The sequence below is a fragment of the Microtus pennsylvanicus genome, chromosome 2 (assembly GCF_037038515.1).
Source record: "Microtus pennsylvanicus isolate mMicPen1 chromosome 2, mMicPen1.hap1, whole genome shotgun sequence".
Taxonomy (NCBI): Eukaryota; Metazoa; Chordata; class Mammalia; order Rodentia; family Cricetidae; genus Microtus; species Microtus pennsylvanicus.
Genome location: NC_134580.1, coordinates 129,826,325 through 129,842,923, shown reverse-complemented (window position 1 = coordinate 129,842,923; position 16,599 = coordinate 129,826,325). Strand labels below are relative to the sequence as shown.

At 54.6% G+C, this 16,599-nt stretch overlaps 3 protein-coding genes across 6 annotated transcripts; 1 reads left to right on the top strand and 2 right to left on the bottom strand.

Moving 5' to 3' along the window:
- The first annotated feature begins 296 nt into the window (after positions 1-296).
- Necab3 (N-terminal EF-hand calcium binding protein 3) lies at positions 297-14,800 on the top strand. 2 transcript variants are annotated; one of them, XM_075962590.1, is made up of 13 exons: positions 297-533; positions 2,161-2,185; positions 3,293-3,401; positions 4,013-4,038; positions 4,184-4,281; positions 11,646-11,782; positions 12,039-12,157; positions 12,318-12,397; positions 12,483-12,533; positions 12,880-12,992; positions 13,151-13,228; positions 13,872-13,963; positions 14,051-14,800. In XM_075962590.1, the coding sequence occupies exons 1-13, from the start codon at positions 432-434 to the stop codon at positions 14,077-14,079; spliced, it is 1,059 nt and encodes a 352-aa protein (XP_075818705.1). In that variant the 5' UTR covers positions 297-431; the 3' UTR covers positions 14,080-14,800. The 2 variants fall into 2 exon arrangements, with proteins under 2 accessions (XP_075818705.1, XP_075818706.1); XM_075962591.1 differs by lacking the exon at positions 297-533 and adding an exon at positions 1,747-1,918.
- Positions 5,365-6,822, bottom strand: Actl10 (actin like 10). The gene has a single exon (XM_075962592.1). It carries the CDS (start codon positions 6,658-6,660, stop codon positions 5,656-5,658), a length of 1,005 nt encoding a protein of 334 aa, XP_075818707.1. The 5' UTR covers positions 6,661-6,822; the 3' UTR covers positions 5,365-5,655.
- On the bottom strand, positions 8,919-11,671 carry C2H20orf144 (chromosome 2 C20orf144 homolog). Of its 3 annotated transcripts, XM_075962595.1 has the most exons (3): positions 9,868-11,671; positions 9,530-9,628; positions 8,919-9,349 (listed from the first exon to the last, which is right to left on the bottom strand). In XM_075962595.1, the coding sequence occupies exons 1-3, from the start codon at positions 9,991-9,993 to the stop codon at positions 8,942-8,944; spliced, it is 633 nt and encodes a 210-aa protein (XP_075818710.1). In that variant the 5' UTR covers positions 9,994-11,671; the 3' UTR covers positions 8,919-8,941. The 3 variants fall into 3 exon arrangements, with proteins under 3 accessions (XP_075818710.1, XP_075818709.1, XP_075818711.1); XM_075962594.1 differs by having other exon boundaries at positions 8,919-9,628; XM_075962596.1 differs by lacking the exon at positions 9,530-9,628.
- Positions 14,801-16,599: the final 1,799 nt, after the last annotated feature.

Sequence of the window (16,599 nt, the reverse complement as noted above, 5' to 3'; positions counted from 1 at the left end):
TCCTCTAGGCCTGTCTTACAAGTGAGAACACCCAAAGTTTCCTGGAAGAGATGCTGGGGCTGAGATCTGGGAGAAGAGTGGTGACTTGGGAATCCATGACGTGTTAATTCTTAAATGGAAGTCCTTTGAGCAGAGCATCTATAATCTTGAAAGGCACCTGTTATCCTCAGATACCCAGAGATAAGAGCTTGTGGGCTTGACCTGTTAAGGCTCCTGCCCACACCAGACTGTGGAGCTGCTGGTCCTGAAGAACTGGCAGGCTGTCGTTGCTAGTGACCCCTTACCCCACCCCTTTTGGAAGCCTCTTCCAGGCAGGGAAACCGAGGCCAGATGGGGCGGGGCCGCGCTTGGGCCAATGGGCGCACGCCCCGCCCCCAGCCAACCTAGGCGGCCTGGGAACCGCAACCCGCAGCCTTGCGAGCCTCCGAGCCATGGCGTGCGCCGGGTTGCTCGCTGTGTGCTTGCTCCGGCCACCCGCGCCCCAGCCGCCGCGACACCCCGCGCCTGCCGCGGGACACGCGCTTTTCCAGGATGTGAGTAGGGCACCGGTGGGCGGGCACAGGGCTCCCCAGGTCTCGGTCTTCCGTGGTCCTGTCTCTCCCTCCACATTCAGTTGGTTATGCTTCGGTCCCTCTCCCAGATTATCTGTGACCCTGGTGTTATCCCCCTGCCTTTGTGTTCCTTATACTGTCTGTGCCGCTCCGTGTCTCTCCTTGTCTCCGCAATAGTGTTACTGTCCTCCACCCCAAATATGCCCAGTGGGGCTGGGGCTCTAAATACTCAGTCACAGTAGCCATCACCAACCTGCTGGGCTGATGGGACTTGGTAGCCTGGACCTAGAAGGAATCTCTGTCCTGCCCCAGAAGCCTCAGGCTCACAGAGGGTGGCAGAGTCCTGCAGTTGGTAAGGGACTCCCCTCATGGGCAGCAGGTGGCATTAAAACCCCCTTATATGGCTTTAGAGCATCCTGACTGCCTCAGCCATTGCTCTAAGCCCCCTATACCCTCCCCCTTCTTTTTTTTTTTTAACCTCTCACTGATATGCTCAGCTGGTCCTGGCCCTCTCCTGCCCCTACTCCAGAGGTCCTTGCTAGTGGGAGAGGCTGTCGTGCCCCTTCCCCAATGTCCTAGTGACTCAGCACGTTGACCATAGTCCTTCAGGCCTAAGGAGATACATTCCAGGTCACAGATGGAGTCAGTGGGCACACTAGGATGTAGATGAACGTGTCTTCATTCCAAGCTTAGCTCTCCTGTCCCAGCCCATCCCAAAGACCCCAGCTAGGCCACACTGAAAGTGCTGTGTGACCCCAGTCTAGCAGTGGGCCTTCTCTGAGGCAGCCTGAGGGTTACATTGGCTGTTTAGACCAGTGACCCTGGGTGGAAGAGTTTAGCTTCCAGGACCTTGGCCTAGAGGGTTTTGTCCAGGCCATGAATTTGGTGCCCTTTGTTAAGCTGTTTTGGAGGACTGGTTCCTAGTAGGGCAGGCACTGGAGAATGCTGCTGTCTGCTTCATCACTGCCTCTGCAAATAAAGTCTGCTGACCCTTGCCATCTTCCTTGCTCCTCATGCAAATGTGTATGCACAGATCCCAGCCTTTGAGATGGTCTCTTCCCCAGTCCTGAAAGGGTTAAATTCAGGCTACTCCCTCACTACTAGTGGGAAAACCAAAGCGCCCACAGAGGGCTAGCCAGTGGCTGCCAGTCTTCCACAGGCACAGGAAAAGCCTACTCAGTGAGGGTGGATGGAGAATGGACTACAGGAGGGCACGCAGAAGAGCCAGGGTGTAGGTCTGGTAAAGCTTTCACGGCTCCTCAGGACGGATCTTGGGCCATCTGTTCAAGCTTCCTCAAGCTGGGACCATGCCAAAGGCTGATCCATTAGAGGGAACTCAGGCTAGACTCCAGCTGTGGGAAGTGGAGGTACAGAGAGCTGGCCAGGAACACCCACCCACCGTGAAGTTGCCCTGCAGCAGGAGGGAGTCCGCCTTAGGGCTTGCTGTGCGGATCTTCCTGTGGTACCTTGCTAGAGACTCTGGCAGTACTGCCCTAAGCCGGCGATGCAGGGGAGCTGGCTGTCCAGCTGGGGCCCCATTGGCTTGGGAGGGGACTCCTACCTCTCTGGCTCCACTCACAGCACCCTCTTATTTCCCTTTGGCCCTTAGGTTTTCCGCAGAGCAGACAAGAATGGTGAGTGTGGCTTCTTCCCCTCTGGTCCCACAGCCTATGTGTGCGGCGGGGCGTGGGGGTGGGGGAGTGGGGTGGTAGGAGAGCTAGGGAGTTATAGCCTAGAGTGAAGTCTTGAGACTCCCAAGTGAGAGATAAAGCTAGGGACACTGCCTGGAGAACAGATGGTATGCAGAACAGGGAACAGAGAAATATGCTTTGACCTGAAGCTGGAGCTGGGGGCTTATGTTTGACCCGAGGCTGGAGCTGGGGGCTTATGTTAAGCAGTACTTTAGCTCCATGATGGGTGCTTGTATAAGACCTTGTAAAGCCCGTACAACAGCTTGCGAGGTGGGGATTCCTCACTCCATTTCACAGGGAAGGAACAGAGGCTCAGAGGAGGACATCAGTTGTCTAACCCTTTAAGTAGTGGCCCTGAGACCCAGATCACCCTAGGCTCCCTGGATGAGGTGGTGGAGCGCCCCATTCAGCCTTCACTTTTTTTCCCCATGGGGCTGCAGATTCCTATGTTTCAGCTTCCTGGTGTCCCCAAGTGCTTGTCCTTTTATGAGCCTCTTCAGATTGATTTAAGACACATGCTCTCAGTGTATTCTGTGGCAGAGGCCCAGGCCCCACCCCCCATCTTTGCTTATCACTCAGACCAAACCCCATCATCTTTAACCATCTTGTTCTGTTCTCTGCCTCTGCTTCCATCCCCCTATGCCAGAAAGCTCATTCTCACCAGAGCCAGTCTGCTGCTTTGTAGAGTCTGTCAGAAGGCTTCGCCTCCTCCTCTGTGACCCTGGAGCAAGGCTAGTTTATGGGACCAGGGACTGTGCCCCTAAGTCCTGAGCCATGCTCTGGTGTGTTCCAGGCGGTTCTCTCATACTTCCATTTGACAGATACCGAGTCCCTACCAAATGTATCCTGTACGAGGTGTCTCCTTCAGCATATACTTTTGGGTACTCTTGTCCTTTTGTCCAAAACAGTCAGGGCCACCACTAAGGCCACCACTCTAGGCTATCTGGCTGAGTGATTGTGAATGCTGCCAGGCCTTTGGGGAACCTGAATTTGGGGGCAGGATACAGCCAGGACTCAAGGATACCAACTCCAGGCCCTGCCTCTCCCCAGACGATGGGAAGCTCTCCTTTGAAGAATTCCAGAATTACTTTGCTGATGGGGTTCTCAGCTCAGTGGAGCTGCGGGAACTGTTCAGTGGAATCGATGGGCATCTCACCGAGTGAGTCTAACCTGGCCAGGTTGTCCCTGTGTCCCCTGCTATCACGGCTCCTTCTGGAGGCAAGGGGGTGGGGAAAGACGTCAGGGCCCGGCGCCAATTTTATCCACCCACCTACACCCTCTTCAGCTCCAGCCTTGTTGCTACACTGCTTCCAGCTGGGACCCCAGAATAACTAGGCTTGACTCACCACCCGTGCTCAGCGCCTTCATTCCCATGCAGAGGATGTCTGAGGACAGCTGGGTCCTGCCTGCCTCCGCCTGTGGATGCAGGTGCAGGAATACACATCTTCCCTCATGTCCACATACACACATCTGCTTCAAGTAGACACTCCTTCCCTGCCTCTTCACTTGGGGACACACACGCCATGAATGTGCAGAGCCACTCCCCTCCCCTCCCTTCCTTCCTCTTCTCCTTAGTGTGTATGTCCCAGACTAGATCAGCATTCAAGGCTTCAGAGGCTTGGACTGACCCCTTTGAAGTGCTTATGCCCCTCCCCTACCAAACAGATGCCATGCCAGGCTATGTAAATGGGCTGGGGACACTGGCACCTACCTTCAGTTCACAGGCCCAGGTTCTAAGAGTCTGAAGAATGTTTTCTCTTTCCCTCACAGCAATTTAGAGACAGAGAAACTGTGTGGTGAGTAGAGGCCTGTGCTGGCCCCTGTGTCCCAGCCCCTGGGCAGGCGGGTGTGGTGAGGGTACCATGGGGTAGGAAGCCGGGGGCAGCTGAGGAGTTCCAGGCTGGAGAGATGGTGTGGCTGGAGCCCCTTTTCTGCCTACAGACTATTTCTCCAAACACCTGGGCGTCTATCGGCCTGTGCTGGCGGCGCTGGAGTCACTGAACCGTGCGGTGCTCACTGCCATGGACACGACAAAGTTGGTAAGTGCAGGGAAGAGCCCGTGGGGAACCTGCAATGATGGCTCGCTGCACTGGGACTCTTCCCTGTCATAGCTCAGGGCTGTGGAAAGGAGCTGGGATTCAGACTCGGGTATTCCCACTTAACTGCCCTTTACTGCCTGATCCAGTTTCGTCATCTAAAAGCTAGAGGTGATAATGAATTAAGTGGGTCATGGTGGCTCACACCTGTAATCTCAATACTCAGGAGACAGAGGGAGGAAGATTTGCTGTCAGTTTCAGGCCAGCCTGGCTAGAGTTAGACCCTGTTGGGGGAGGAAGAGGCAGAGAGCTAGTGTTTTGTTCTCTGTTCTATTCCCAGTACCTAAAACAATTCAGGCAACATAGTAAGTTTTTGTTGACCTGATGTAATTGCTGGGGGCTGTCAAGCCAGGACCTAGCAGGCATGGGCTAGGACGTAGGAGATGAGGTGATACATGTCCACAGGTACATGGAGCCTATGAGGCAGGGCCTAACCCCAGGACATGTGAGAAGGCAGGCGTCTATAGATATGTGTACCTGTTTGTTGACCTATATTATAACCTGTGTAGACAAGTGTTGACAGCCAGGGCTCCAGACCCTTAGTGATCAAAACCAAAACAAAACAAAAAACCACCCCCTTTATGTGTTAAGCTAGGTGGTAGCTTACACTTTTTCTTTTTGGAGACGATTTCCCTCCACTGTCCTGGAACTTGCTCTGTAGACCAGGCTGGCCTTGAACTCACAGAGAGCTGCCTGCCTCTGCCTCCTGAATTCTGGGATTAAAGGTGTGCACCTCCACTGCCTGGTGGTGGTTCACACTTCTAACCCCAGCACTTGGAAGAGGCTGGAAAGCTTGAGACGAAACCCAGCCTGGGCATATAGCTGAGATCCTGTCTTAATAGAGAAAAACTCTCCCTTTCCCCACGTCCACGTCTCTTCTGGAGGTGGGTTGAGCAGGCCTGGGCATTTCCCAACTATCCTTTTTTTGATACTCTAGGATAGACCCTAAGGCTTTGCACATGCTAGTCACTGCTGCTCCCTCCCCCCCAGAAAAGGGAATGCTGAGAGCTTCAAGTGAGGGGCAGGGCTTCTAGGTCCCTCATATTAAGAGGTTTTTTTCAAATGTTCTTTGAGCCTGGCCAAGCTGGGGGGAGGGGGTGCTGACATTCTCTAAACATGTGGTTTGGGTTTTCAAATGAAAGCAAAATGAGGGTCAGGGTTAGCCCAGAAAGGGAAAAGGGCAGTCCACCCACATATAACCCTGCCAGCTACAAACACTTCAATCTGTTTATCTGGTTCTCCACGCTAGGCCAGAGTTGCCTCCTCTGTTCCTGCAGTGCCCCTGGTGTCACCAGTCATTCTGCGTCCATATAAAACTCAATCGAACACTTCTTGCACCAGAAAAGGGCCATACTCCTCGTACATGGCCCGAGTCATCCAACGGCACTGAAAAGAGTTCAGGGAGGCCATCATGGAACCTCCAGTCCACACAGCTGTGCCCCGCCCAGGCTGAGCCACCAGACAGGGCCGCAGGGCCGGGTACCCATGCCTCCGGCACTGTGCCTCTAGCTCCAGGTTCATGCGCTCCACAAAGCCCGGGAAAAGGGTGGAACCACCAGCCAGTACCACCGTACTGGCCAGGCGTGTCCGCAGTGTTGAGGGAATCTTCTGCAGTGCCTGGAAGGCCAATGTGGGCAGTCCTGGCTCAGGGTGGCCTAGGAGACTTGGCTGGAAGAGGGGTTCAGGGCAGCGGAAGCGCTCGCTGCCGAGGTACACGTAGCAGCCATCCCTCAGGCAAAAGCAGGCCCTCTGGTGGCGGGCAGGGTCAGAGATATCACCCTGGAAATCTAGGGACACATAGCAGCAGCGCTTCTTGAGCTGTGTAACGGTCTTGCGGGGCAGAGCCTGCAGCTGAAGATCAGGGCACGCCGCCACCAGCAGGTCTCGAAAGTAGCGCGACAGGGTGCTACCTGCCACATTCAGACGGAAGGTGGCCTTGTGCCACGAGTGACCTGCGTAGACGGGTGTGGCGTGGCACACGCCTGCTCCCGCCTCTACAGCCAGCCCACTGAACGCTCCGGTGGAGCAGAGTGCCAGCAGTGCCGTGCTGGCCATGTGGCACGCGGGCACAGTCAGGGCCTCGAACAGCAGCTCGGCCACCTTTTCTCGGCCCTCCGGTGGTGCTGATGGCGAGTAGCTCACGAGCACGGGCCACTGCTCGGGGCGGACCTGCAGGCCTCCCACCATTAGACGCTCCCACAGTCCCTCCAGTGCGTCCCAGTCCACCACCACGCCGTGCTTGATAGGGTGCGCACGCGCCACGCCGCCTGACAGCTCGCAGCCCGGTGCTCCAGGCAGCACTGGCCGGTCCCAACTTGGCATCAGACTTGAGCTCTTCAGCACAATGCGCGGCTGGAGCTCCCCGGCGAAGCCTGCCTTAGTGAAGGCGGAACCTTGGTCTACCACCACCGCAATGTGATCCAAAGAAGGGAGCCTGTGGACGCGGCGGGTCCTGGGCACCGACGCCACCTTCTGGGCTCAGGGTGCCCCGAAGCCCTGTGGGCCTTCTGGGCGATAACCAGCCCTCAGTTCTCAGCTCCGCCTCTGGCTACGAGGTCCCGCCTGTTAGGGCGGCGGTTCCTTTTTTGGCTCCACCCCAAAGGGGGGTGTGGCCCTGCTGTTAGTCAGTACTTAATTCCTCCTTAGGGTCCTAGAGTCCGGGCACGTCACCCAGCTTGACTAGAGAGTTACCTCGCTGTGGAGGTGGGAAGGAATGGTTCGAGAAGAAAGGAACTTAGATTGGGCTCATTGTGACCTCAGTCTGGCCGCGTAACCCCCACCCGCTTCCTCCTGCACAGGGCTGATGGCAGCCATTTGGGAGCCCATAATAGGGGCCTGGCTGACCAGCACAGCCGATTCTTTTCCCAAACGCTTGGAGTATCTGTGTACTCCGGCCACAGTTCCAAAGAGAAAGCTCTCAACCATATATCTAGTTACAGTGAGAACTTCCCCGTGCTCAACCTTATAGCCACACGGAGGTCTAGTCTGACCCCTTCAGCTCTGAGGCCCACATAACCACCTAAGCAAGCCCAAATCTTTGTAGTGTTTCTTGCTCCTAAAGGTAGCCACAAGCCTGCCTCCTGGATAGACTATTCTCTTTAAGATCATTTTGGTTATAAATAGAAGATTCAGATGCACTTGAGCTAAAAATAAGGACTATATGGATACTGGATGTTTTCTGGATCACAAGGGCGGGAAAAGTCTTAGGAACAGCATGTGACCATAGGGTTGTGGTTAACTGGTAAGGTCTCTTAAAGTTCCCATTACAGTCCTGGAGAAGAGCATGATAGAGCCAATTTGGGGCAAGTGCACAGGTGCTGAGAACTGTGTGACTGGGCAATTAACTCTCAGTAGGTACTATGCTGTGGAGGGGGGGGGGCACACGTTCTTGACATGTCCACAGTCTGTCCACAACTTATGGTTCCAGTGGCTTGAGACCTTCATCCTGCTACCTCTGGTCCCAAGGGAGCATCAATGTGTGACAGGAAAGGCGACTCAGAGTTTTTGTTTCCTGAAGCAATCTGCTGCACTGAACTCAAGATCCTCCTGCCTCATCCTCTTGAGTGCTGGTATTACCCCAGCTGCCTACAACTGGAGATGGTAGCTTTAGGGTCTGTTCTGGAAGCTGGGTGTGGGATCCAAGAAAGCCAGCAGCTGGCTTCTCCCCTAACGTGCTGCTTCTCTCAGGAATGATACAAGGAGTAAGAATGAAGCCCACTGGTGCCACGAAAGTACGGAAAAAGCAGGTGGCAGGAACTGAGGGCAGACAGGCGGGGGAGATGGGCAAGCACGTCCCAATTTTAGCCTTGGGCTTTAGTGGGTCTAGTGGAGAAACACTGGGCAGTGGTGGCAGAGGAAATAAACTGCCTTAGAATCGCGGTTTGGAAGAAGCTTTGGCTACATGTGGGGTAGAGGATGAAACTTGGTACCTTGGGAGAAAAGTGCTTCGACTTGAAAATTTGGAGAATTAAAAGCTTGGGAGTTACTGATCACTCGCAGGCAGGAGACAGAACAGAGAGGCTCAAGCCCTTTTTCTTTTGTGTTTTGTTTTTCGAGACAAGGTTTCTCTGTAGCTTTGAAGCCTATTCTAGAACTAACTCTTGTAGACCAGGCTGGTCTCGAACTAGCAGAGATCCGCCTGCCTCTGCCTCCCGAGTGCTGGGATTAAAGGCGTGTGCCACCACTGCCCAGCTCTCAAACCCTTCTTGAGTGGACTCTGTAGTTCCACACCACCATGGCTGGCCAGCCTCTCTGTTCTTCCTGGTATTATGTCTGCTAGGAGCCTGGGACCCTCCCTCCGCCTATGAGGGATTTCTGAACGTTGAGGACTCTAGAGAACCTCAAGCCTTTGGTGAAAACAGGTTATCCCAAGCGTAGCCAAGTATAGATTGCTCAAGCCCAACTTGAGCCTGTGGGTCTGGCATGAGCTGACTTTTGTGCCACAAAGATAGGTTAGGTGCAGCTCTAGCTCCAGGTCGTGGTGATGGCTCTGCTTCATTCTTACTCACCGGGGGCCTCAGCAGGGACAGAAGTGGAAGACACCCAGGTTGCTATGTGCTCTTTATTGAGCGGAGTCCTAGCGCGGAGGAGCCGTGCCAAGCACTCAGGGCCGCGGGCGAGGGCAGCGGCGCCGCTTGCGCGGCTGCTCCTCGCGGGGGTCGCCTTCGCTGCAGACCTCGTGGTGGGTCAGCAGATGCGCGTACAGCGGCTGCCAGCCCTGCTGGGCCTTGGCCCCGCCCCCCCGCCTGCCAGCCTCGCGCCGCCCTTCCTCCTGCAGCCGTGCTTCCAGCTGCAGCAACAGCACCAGGATCCTTTTCATCTCCCCGGAGCGAGCGCCTTCGCGCCTGTCCACGCCGTCGCCTGCGCCACGCAGCATGGGGGCCACCGCTGGGAAGCACGTCGGGGCGCCGAGCGCATCCTCAACCGGCCGCCCGGGCCGCGCACACGGGCACGCTGCTGCCTCGGCCAGCTGCTGCCGCTTGTCCAGCGGGAAAAGCAGTACGATCTTGGTCTGGGGGTGGGCGGGTTGTGACGGGAAGAACGCGCCAGGGCAGGGCCTGAAGCCACTCCCGTGCCTCTGAGGACCCAACCTCCCGAACCCCATGGTGCCATCAGGGCCGTCACCCCGCACCCCGGGACCCTGCCTCCTCACAGGAACCCATCGTCCACCCTTGGCCCATCCACTGCGTACTTTCCCAGCCTTGATGCGGAGGTTCTCACCCACCCGGGCGGAGTCAGGGGCCTCACGCCATTGAAAGAAGGGGAAAGTGATGTGCTGTGAGGCTGTGGGCTGGAGAGAGGGAGTAAAGGATAATCCATGTCTGTGACCCCAGCGACACCTATGCCTTTGGCCTCACCCCTGGATAGAGAGCCCCACTTTCTGCCCTTGCTTCTAGGGCCCCTATACCACCTATGTGGGCTTCAGAGACTCTCCACCTCTAAACAGATTCTCTGAGCCCTCTCATGCCCCTGGGTCTAAAGGCGCAGACTCCAGCACCCGGTATCCCATCGGGCCGCCTCCCTACTCACACTTGGCTTCTTCCGCTTGAGGTGGCCGAAGAACAGCTTGTGACGGGCCTTGTCCATGTCAGGCGGCCTGTCCTTGCTGGCCTGACTGGATGCTTTGGTTCTCTTGTGGGAATTGCTGTTTCCCATGGTAGGACTGGTCACTGGAGGCCACTTCCCATGCTGCCTCGGCCCTGCCCTCTACCCAGGGGTCCCGTTTGGCCCCGCCCCACCAAGTGAACTGCATTGTGAGCTCACAAGTGACCTCATTACACCAAAGCTCCGTTCTTCCCCTGGACCGCTCCAGCCCCGGAGAATCTGGCCTCTATTCATTTTCATGACCTCTTCTGGGCTCAGCTTCCCAGCTGCAAAACAGGGCTAGTGCTTTACCCAAAGAATGCTTAGAAGGTGCTTAAAGGTGCACAGAGAGGAAATTTGAATCTTGGCCTGCCACTAATTAGGTGCTTAATCTTGGCCAAGGTTCAACCAACCTCTCAAGGCCTCAGACACGGAGTAGAGTCAACTATGGTTCCTACAAATTATGACGGGTAAATGAGATTCTTGGGATGAGTCTGGTATGGGGTGGGTGGTTCTACCAACCAGGCTTTTTTGGTTGCACATAGAAAATTCATCAGTCCTTGTATACCTCCAAAGGGAAGTTACTGAAAAGGGTGGCACCGAAACAGGTCCCACAGACTTCAGGACAGGAATCGGGCACTAGTCCAGCCCTTTTGTTGTAAGCCTGGTCCACAAGGTACCATCTGGGCTGAGCCAAGGCAGGTGGTAGGCAAGCAAAGCCCGTGATAGATGTTGCTGTGGAGCACGGCTCTCCATGGCTCCCCAGGACTCCCACCTTAGGTTCGGGTGTGTGGTGGGGGTGAGGGCTTCTCAGGGCATCCTGACTGGTCAGGTATGTAGCTGGCCAGATTACTAACAGTACGGCACAACAGTGGGGGCGTTTTCAGATTGAGAACTCCGACTGCGGGCACTAGGCTCAGCCCTTTGTAGTAAGTAACGGAGGGGAGCCTCATTCAGTCCTGTGGGAGAGATGGAGGCACACGGTGAAAGCAGTTGAGGAGAGTGGGTATCCCAAGATGGTTGGCAAGGGGCCTGAGGCATGGGCAGCCTCTCTGTCTCTGCCTACCTTCAGGGAACTGAGGGAAGGCTGGTAGTAGGGGCTGGGGTCAGTGCAGGCAAGTGTGTTTGTGTCTCTTCAGGGACCTGGATGTCTTGTATATGTAGCGTCTAGAAAAATCCATGCAGCAAACGTTGGTCCCAGAGATTGGTGAATGGAATAACAGAAGAGCAAACACACACAGCACACGCAGACTGTGAGTGGGTCCAACAGGCCCGTAAGAGGCCCAAGTGTAAAAGTGGCCTTACTGCCCTGCACCTTTACCCTGCCTGGCTGTGCCCAGGAACATCACTGGCTGTGGCAAAGATGAGATTAACAGAGAAGAGAAACTGAGATCCAGGAAAAGCAGTATAGTAGTGGGCTGTGATCCTTAGGCGGCAGCTCCGTACCTGCCAGGATGAAAATACCCCAGCCTGGACCAGGAAAGGGGCCCTCAGAAGCTGGGCACACTGGTGCCCATTTTTAACTCTAGCACCGGGAAGGTGTAGGCAGGAGGATCATGAAGCTAAAAAAGACCCTATCTCCAAACCAAACTTGAAAGTGAGTGACTGCCTGTGCCGGGCCTGCATGCCCTGAACCTGACTTCCCCTGCTACTCCCGTGAGTAAGACATAGGCAGACAGCAAGGTAAGCTCCTTCTTCAACCACACCTCTCTCCCTGCCCACAGGAATACGAACAGGCCTCCAAGGTGGACCAGTTTGTCACACGGTTCCTGCTTCGAGAAACTGTGAGTCAGCTACAAGCCCTGCAGAGCTCCCTGGAGGGGGCATCAGACACCCTGGAGGCCCAGGCCCGAGGTCAGCGGTACGTGAGAGGGCTGTTGGCCTGTGGTCTGGTGTGTGCCTTTTGTTCTTGCATTCCAAACTCCTCAGTTCCATGGTCTACCCAACCTCTTGGACAGGAAGGCCATGAGCTGGTCAGAAGGGATAAATTTTTGGGGACTGGGATTCAAAGACCCAGGTGATCTGCCTTGCCCCACCCAAGCTTGGTCCTGTGCTGGAATCCTGGTCTTGACCCTGTTGTGGCTCTGGGGATAGCAGGCTGACCTTCTACTTTCTAGGTTGAATGAAGAACACATTCAAGTGCAGAGCAGGTCCCGTAGCAGCCGGCGGGCGGGGCGCAGAGCCCTGAAGAGCATCAGCTGGTCACCAGCCTGGTCTCCTGGATCCTCTGATACAGGTGTGCTACGGCAGGGTAGGATCTGGCTGCACAGGGTCCAGGGAAGATGTGCCATCTCCTATTCTCTTAGGGCTTTGCTCCGCCACTGTTCCCAGTTTGCCCTGAGAGGACTCCCAGCTTCGGGGGCCCCTGGCTGATATCCTCCTGGTCCCCCCATCAGGGTGGACTTCAGAGGCTGAACTGCAGTGGCGGCTGCAGGTCAATCGCCTCCAGGAGCTCATAGACCAGCTTGAATGCAAGGTAAGTGGCTGGGTGGCCGGTGCCCCTTGAGGACCTGCCCATGCCAAACATGTGAGGTTCGACCTACATTCTTTGCCCTTTGCAGGCACCCCGTCTGGAACCCCTGCAAGAGGACCTTGCCAAGGGGCCTGACTCGGTGAGCTTGGGAAGGAGTGCTCATGAAGAAGGGTAATGGCTGTCTACTCGGACCTGGGAGGCAGGTGCTGGGTTCTGGTTCTTGCTCTATGACCCCCTTAGGTTTTCTGCTCTCTCATCTGTATCTCTGAAAGTCAGGCCTAAGGTAGGAATGGAAGCGAGAGGGCACAGTGGGAGGTGGTACCACAGACAGGGTCAGTGGCTTGGAGGATGGAGTCAGAGATGCTGGGAGGTCCTGTCGGTTGTGGGAACCTGACCCCACAGGGTGCAGATCTGAACCATATTAGGAAGGGTGAGGTCATACTCTGAGCCTAGCTGACCCCAGTGACTAGCTGCTCTCTTGCCAGCACATCCTTGTGGCGCAGAGACAGGTCCAGGTGGCAGAGGATGCCCTGCAGGATTTTCACCGTGCCCTGTGCTGCTACATGAACTTCACAGGGGCCCAGAGCCATTGTCTACAGTGAGTCGCCGGCTAGCTAGTGGGATGTTTGAGGCGGGGAGGGGTAAGCAGGAGGGATGGTGAGCTGGGTAATCTGGGCAAGGCTCCCATGAGATCCTTGTCAGGTAGTCAGTGGTGGTCATAGCCCTGGTCCAGCCTAGCTACCTCTGACTCTGCAGTGTGTCTGCCCAGAAGATGCTAGACCATGCTGCCTTCACCCTCTATGAGTTCTGGCAGGATGAAGCCTCCTGGAGAAGGTGAGTGGTGGTTTAACAGCTGACACTGACTATGGGTTCTGGAGGGGTTCTGACTAGGTCCAAGTCCTACCTTCCTGTTCTCTGGCTGTGTGACTTCAGATCACTTACCTAACACATCTGGGTCCCAGATGAGATGATGTATAAAGAATGAATGCAAATTAGGTATTGAGTGCATGCCTGTTATATCAACACTGAAGGCAAAGGTAAGAGAGCTCGGAGTTCAAGGCTAGCCTGGGTTACACAGCAAATTCAGCAAAGCCCTGTTTCAAAACAAAACAAACAGACAAACAAAAACAACAGATAGTTAACACAAGTTGGCCATGGTGGCACAAACCTAAACTCCCAGCACTTGGAAGGCAGAGGCAGGAGGATCAATGATTTAAGGCCAGTCTGGACTATATAACAAGACCCTATAAAACAAACTCAAAGAACTCAAGACAATGCCAGGTGAAGAGCAGGCACTCCGTGAATGTACACTGTTGTCAGTGTGTGCCCCTGTGCTGGCAGTAGTCTAGTGATGTAGGTACCTTGTTCCCATTTTACCCAGGGGGAAACTGGAAGCTAGAACAGCAGAGGAAGGGTTGGTGCTTGAGTCCAGGCAGCAGGATGGCTGCAGACTCTGTCTCTTCCATGGCCCTCCCAGGCACCAGCAGTCGCCCTGCAGCAAGGCCTTCCAACGCACTCTCATCGATCACCTGCAGGCCCCGGACACCCTCACCACTGTGTTCTTCCCAGGTGTGTTGTACCCTGTGCTCCAAACAGCTCTAGGACCAGGGGGCAGCCCCTCCCCCAGCTCCTGACCTCCCAACCTCTCACCCACAGCCTCCTGGTGGATTATGAATAATAACTGAGTCGGGTCTGCTTAAGCTGGTGACTGCAGCATGGCCCATCACTCTAGAGCCTTCTGCACTGGTCAACTCTACACTAAGACCAAGAAGCCTGCCTGTTCTCAGGCTGAGGCCCTGATCAGCTGGTAGAGGGGCTTAGCACAGGGATCAGGGACTGGGTTGCCTGCTTATTTATTTTGCTGTTTGTAGCTTCCAAGCACCTGGGCTTCTGCCTGACTCGGGAAGCCCAGATCCTGGTTCCCTTGTCCTCTGCCTTGGTGTGTAACCCAGGCAGATCCCTTCCCTCTCTGGCTGCCTAGGAGTGTCCTGCTTTCTGTTTGTTGTTTTGGGGTTAGGTTTCTGTTCTTCCTCAACCAGTGGCAGAACCAGGGCTGATGCTCAGGGACCCCCCTCAAACCCTGGGACCTTGACCCCTGAGGCTAGGCCAACTCAGTCTGTAGTGTAGAAACCCAGGATGTCTATCACTCTTCTGGGTTAGATCTAGAATTTCTAGCATCAGTTTGTTGTACAAGAGACCTCTGGAGTATCCTGGGTTGGTTTGCATGTCATTTGCATACCATTTGCATGTTCTGCCCCACCCATTCTCAGGGCACTATGAGAAGCCCCAAGAAGACCTTGCAGAGTAGCAATAATTTGGGCCTAGAGTTGCCTGTTGCCCCTAGAGATCTCTGAATCCAAGTTTAGGACCCTGGCACAGAGGCAATAAAGTTGGTGGTTACCTGTGGTGCTGCCTCTGTCTGTCTGTCTGTCTTCCTGGCCACCCTGATGTGAAACTCAGGGAAGAAAGCTGCAGTTGGTACTCAGCTGAAGCTGCCTCATGGGCAGAGGGAGCTTTTTCACTGCTCTCAGCTCAAGGCTGCACCCCAGACCCTGCCTCCTGAGCTCTGCCTGGGAAAGAGGACGGACAAGGTCCAAGCTCAGCTTCACCCTACAGAGTCTTCTCGGTGTTACAAAGAACCTGCTTGACTGAATTCCTGAGTGCACCTATCTCATGCCAGAACCTGCCAAGATAGACTATCCTCACCACTGTCTCTTAACAGCATATTCAAGAGTCCTAACAGCCATAACAGGGCAAGGGGACTCCTACAGGACAAGGCTGAGAAGTAACTAATGGGGATACCTTAAGTGATGCGCCACATGAAGGGGCATGGTACCCCAAGAGCACACAACAGATGGCACCTGTCTCATATGTGGGAACCACAAGTTCTGGGTGGCAGGAATGCTCAACTCCAGCTAACCAAGGGAAGCCAACAGAGGGATGCCGAGACCAGGGGGAAGAAAGAAGACTGGGGACGCAGCTGGGGAGGCAGGGCCCTCAAAGGAGCTTCATTCTGGAAGCTTTAGTAGGTGTGAAGCCAAGGCTGGTGGCCAGGGTCTGAGTGCCTGACTGCCAGATCCCTGCTGGTTCCTGGGGTGTGGCCAGAAAAGCATCTCTGCTGGCAGGAGTACAGATCTGGCCTCCAGGCAGGGTCTTTTCTGTAGGTCTCCCTAGAGGCTTCAGCAGAGGCCTGGGTGCCTTGGGGCCAGCACCTGAACCCAGCAGGCTCCAGAATGTGCTGCCAGTATCTGATCCACATGGGCCCTGGGACTCTTTGGAGAGGTTTGTTACACACAGTGTCGTTTCAGTGTCCCCTTAGAGAGGGAGCCAGTCCGGGAGGAATAATCCCTGCTCTCAGTCCTGTGTTGCAGCCTCCCCCCGTAACAATAAGACTCCCACAACCAAAGGCATGAGCTGCAGCAGACATGCTTGCAGTGGACAAGCCTTGGACTCCAAGAACAAAGGCAAAAAATACATCACCGTCTGTGTGTTGTGTGTATTGGCCAGAGGGCAACCTCAGGTACTAATTTAATTTGTTTTGTTTTTAAAGACAATGTCTCAAAGACCTGGAACTTGCTGAGGCTTTTCTGGCTGACCAAGAAGCCCCAGGAATCCACCTGTCTCTACCTCCCTACCACTGAGAGCTCAACCTCACCTGGCTTCTTAAAAATAAGGATTCTGGGGACTGAACTCAGGTTTTCTATCTTGCCAGTCCCTTGCTTTGTTTTTGAGACAAGATCTTTTTTTTTTTAAAAAAAGATTTATTTATTATGTATACAGTATTCTATCTGCACGTATAATTGCAGGCCAGTAGAGGGCACCAGATCTCACTACAGATAGTTATGAGCCACCATATGGTTGCTGGGAATTGAACTCAGGACCTCAGGAAGAGCAGCCTGTGCTCTTAACCTCTGAGCCATCTCCCTAGCATCTTGAGACAAGATCTTACTATGTAGCCCAGGTTGGCCTGGAAGTTGTGCCCTTCCTATCACCACACCTGGCCCCATCAATATAAAGATGCTTAAAACCTCAGCCAGTTCCTCTGAAGGAGAACATTTTTAATCTGATGTCTCATGTTTACTGTTCAGTATTCTGAGTTAACTTTTGAGACAAGGTCCTCAGATAAGCCTTGAATTTGCTAAGATTGTCCTGCCTCAACTTCCTAAGTGCTGGGTCCTATACCTAGGCCTGGCTTCAGGTTTGTT

What these genes read in the sequence shown, in the direction of transcription:
- C2H20orf144 (XM_075962594.1), bottom strand. Translation starts at nt 9,993, where the DNA reads ATGGGAAACAGCAATTCCCACAAGAGAACCAAAGCATCCAGTCAGGCC. An exon ending in TCAAGCGGAAGAAGCCAAGT is followed by an intron (nt 9,629 to 9,867) that starts GTGAGTAGGGAG and finishes CCCTCTCTCCAG; the next exon opens with CCCACAGCCTCACAGCACAT.
- Necab3 (XM_075962590.1), top strand. Translation starts at nt 432, where the DNA reads ATGGCGTGCGCCGGGTTGCTCGCTGTGTGCTTGCTCCGGCCACCCGCG. An exon ending in AGAGACAGAGAAACTGTGTG is followed by an intron (nt 4,039 to 4,183) that starts GTGAGTAGAGGC and finishes TTCTGCCTACAG; the next exon opens with ACTATTTCTCCAAACACCTG. An exon ending in TTGCCAAGGGGCCTGACTCG is followed by an intron (nt 12,534 to 12,879) that starts GTGAGCTTGGGA and finishes CTCTCTTGCCAG; the next exon opens with CACATCCTTGTGGCGCAGAG.
- Actl10 (XM_075962592.1), bottom strand. Translation starts at nt 6,660, where the DNA reads ATGCCAAGTTGGGACCGGCCAGTGCTGCCTGGAGCACCGGGCTGCGAG.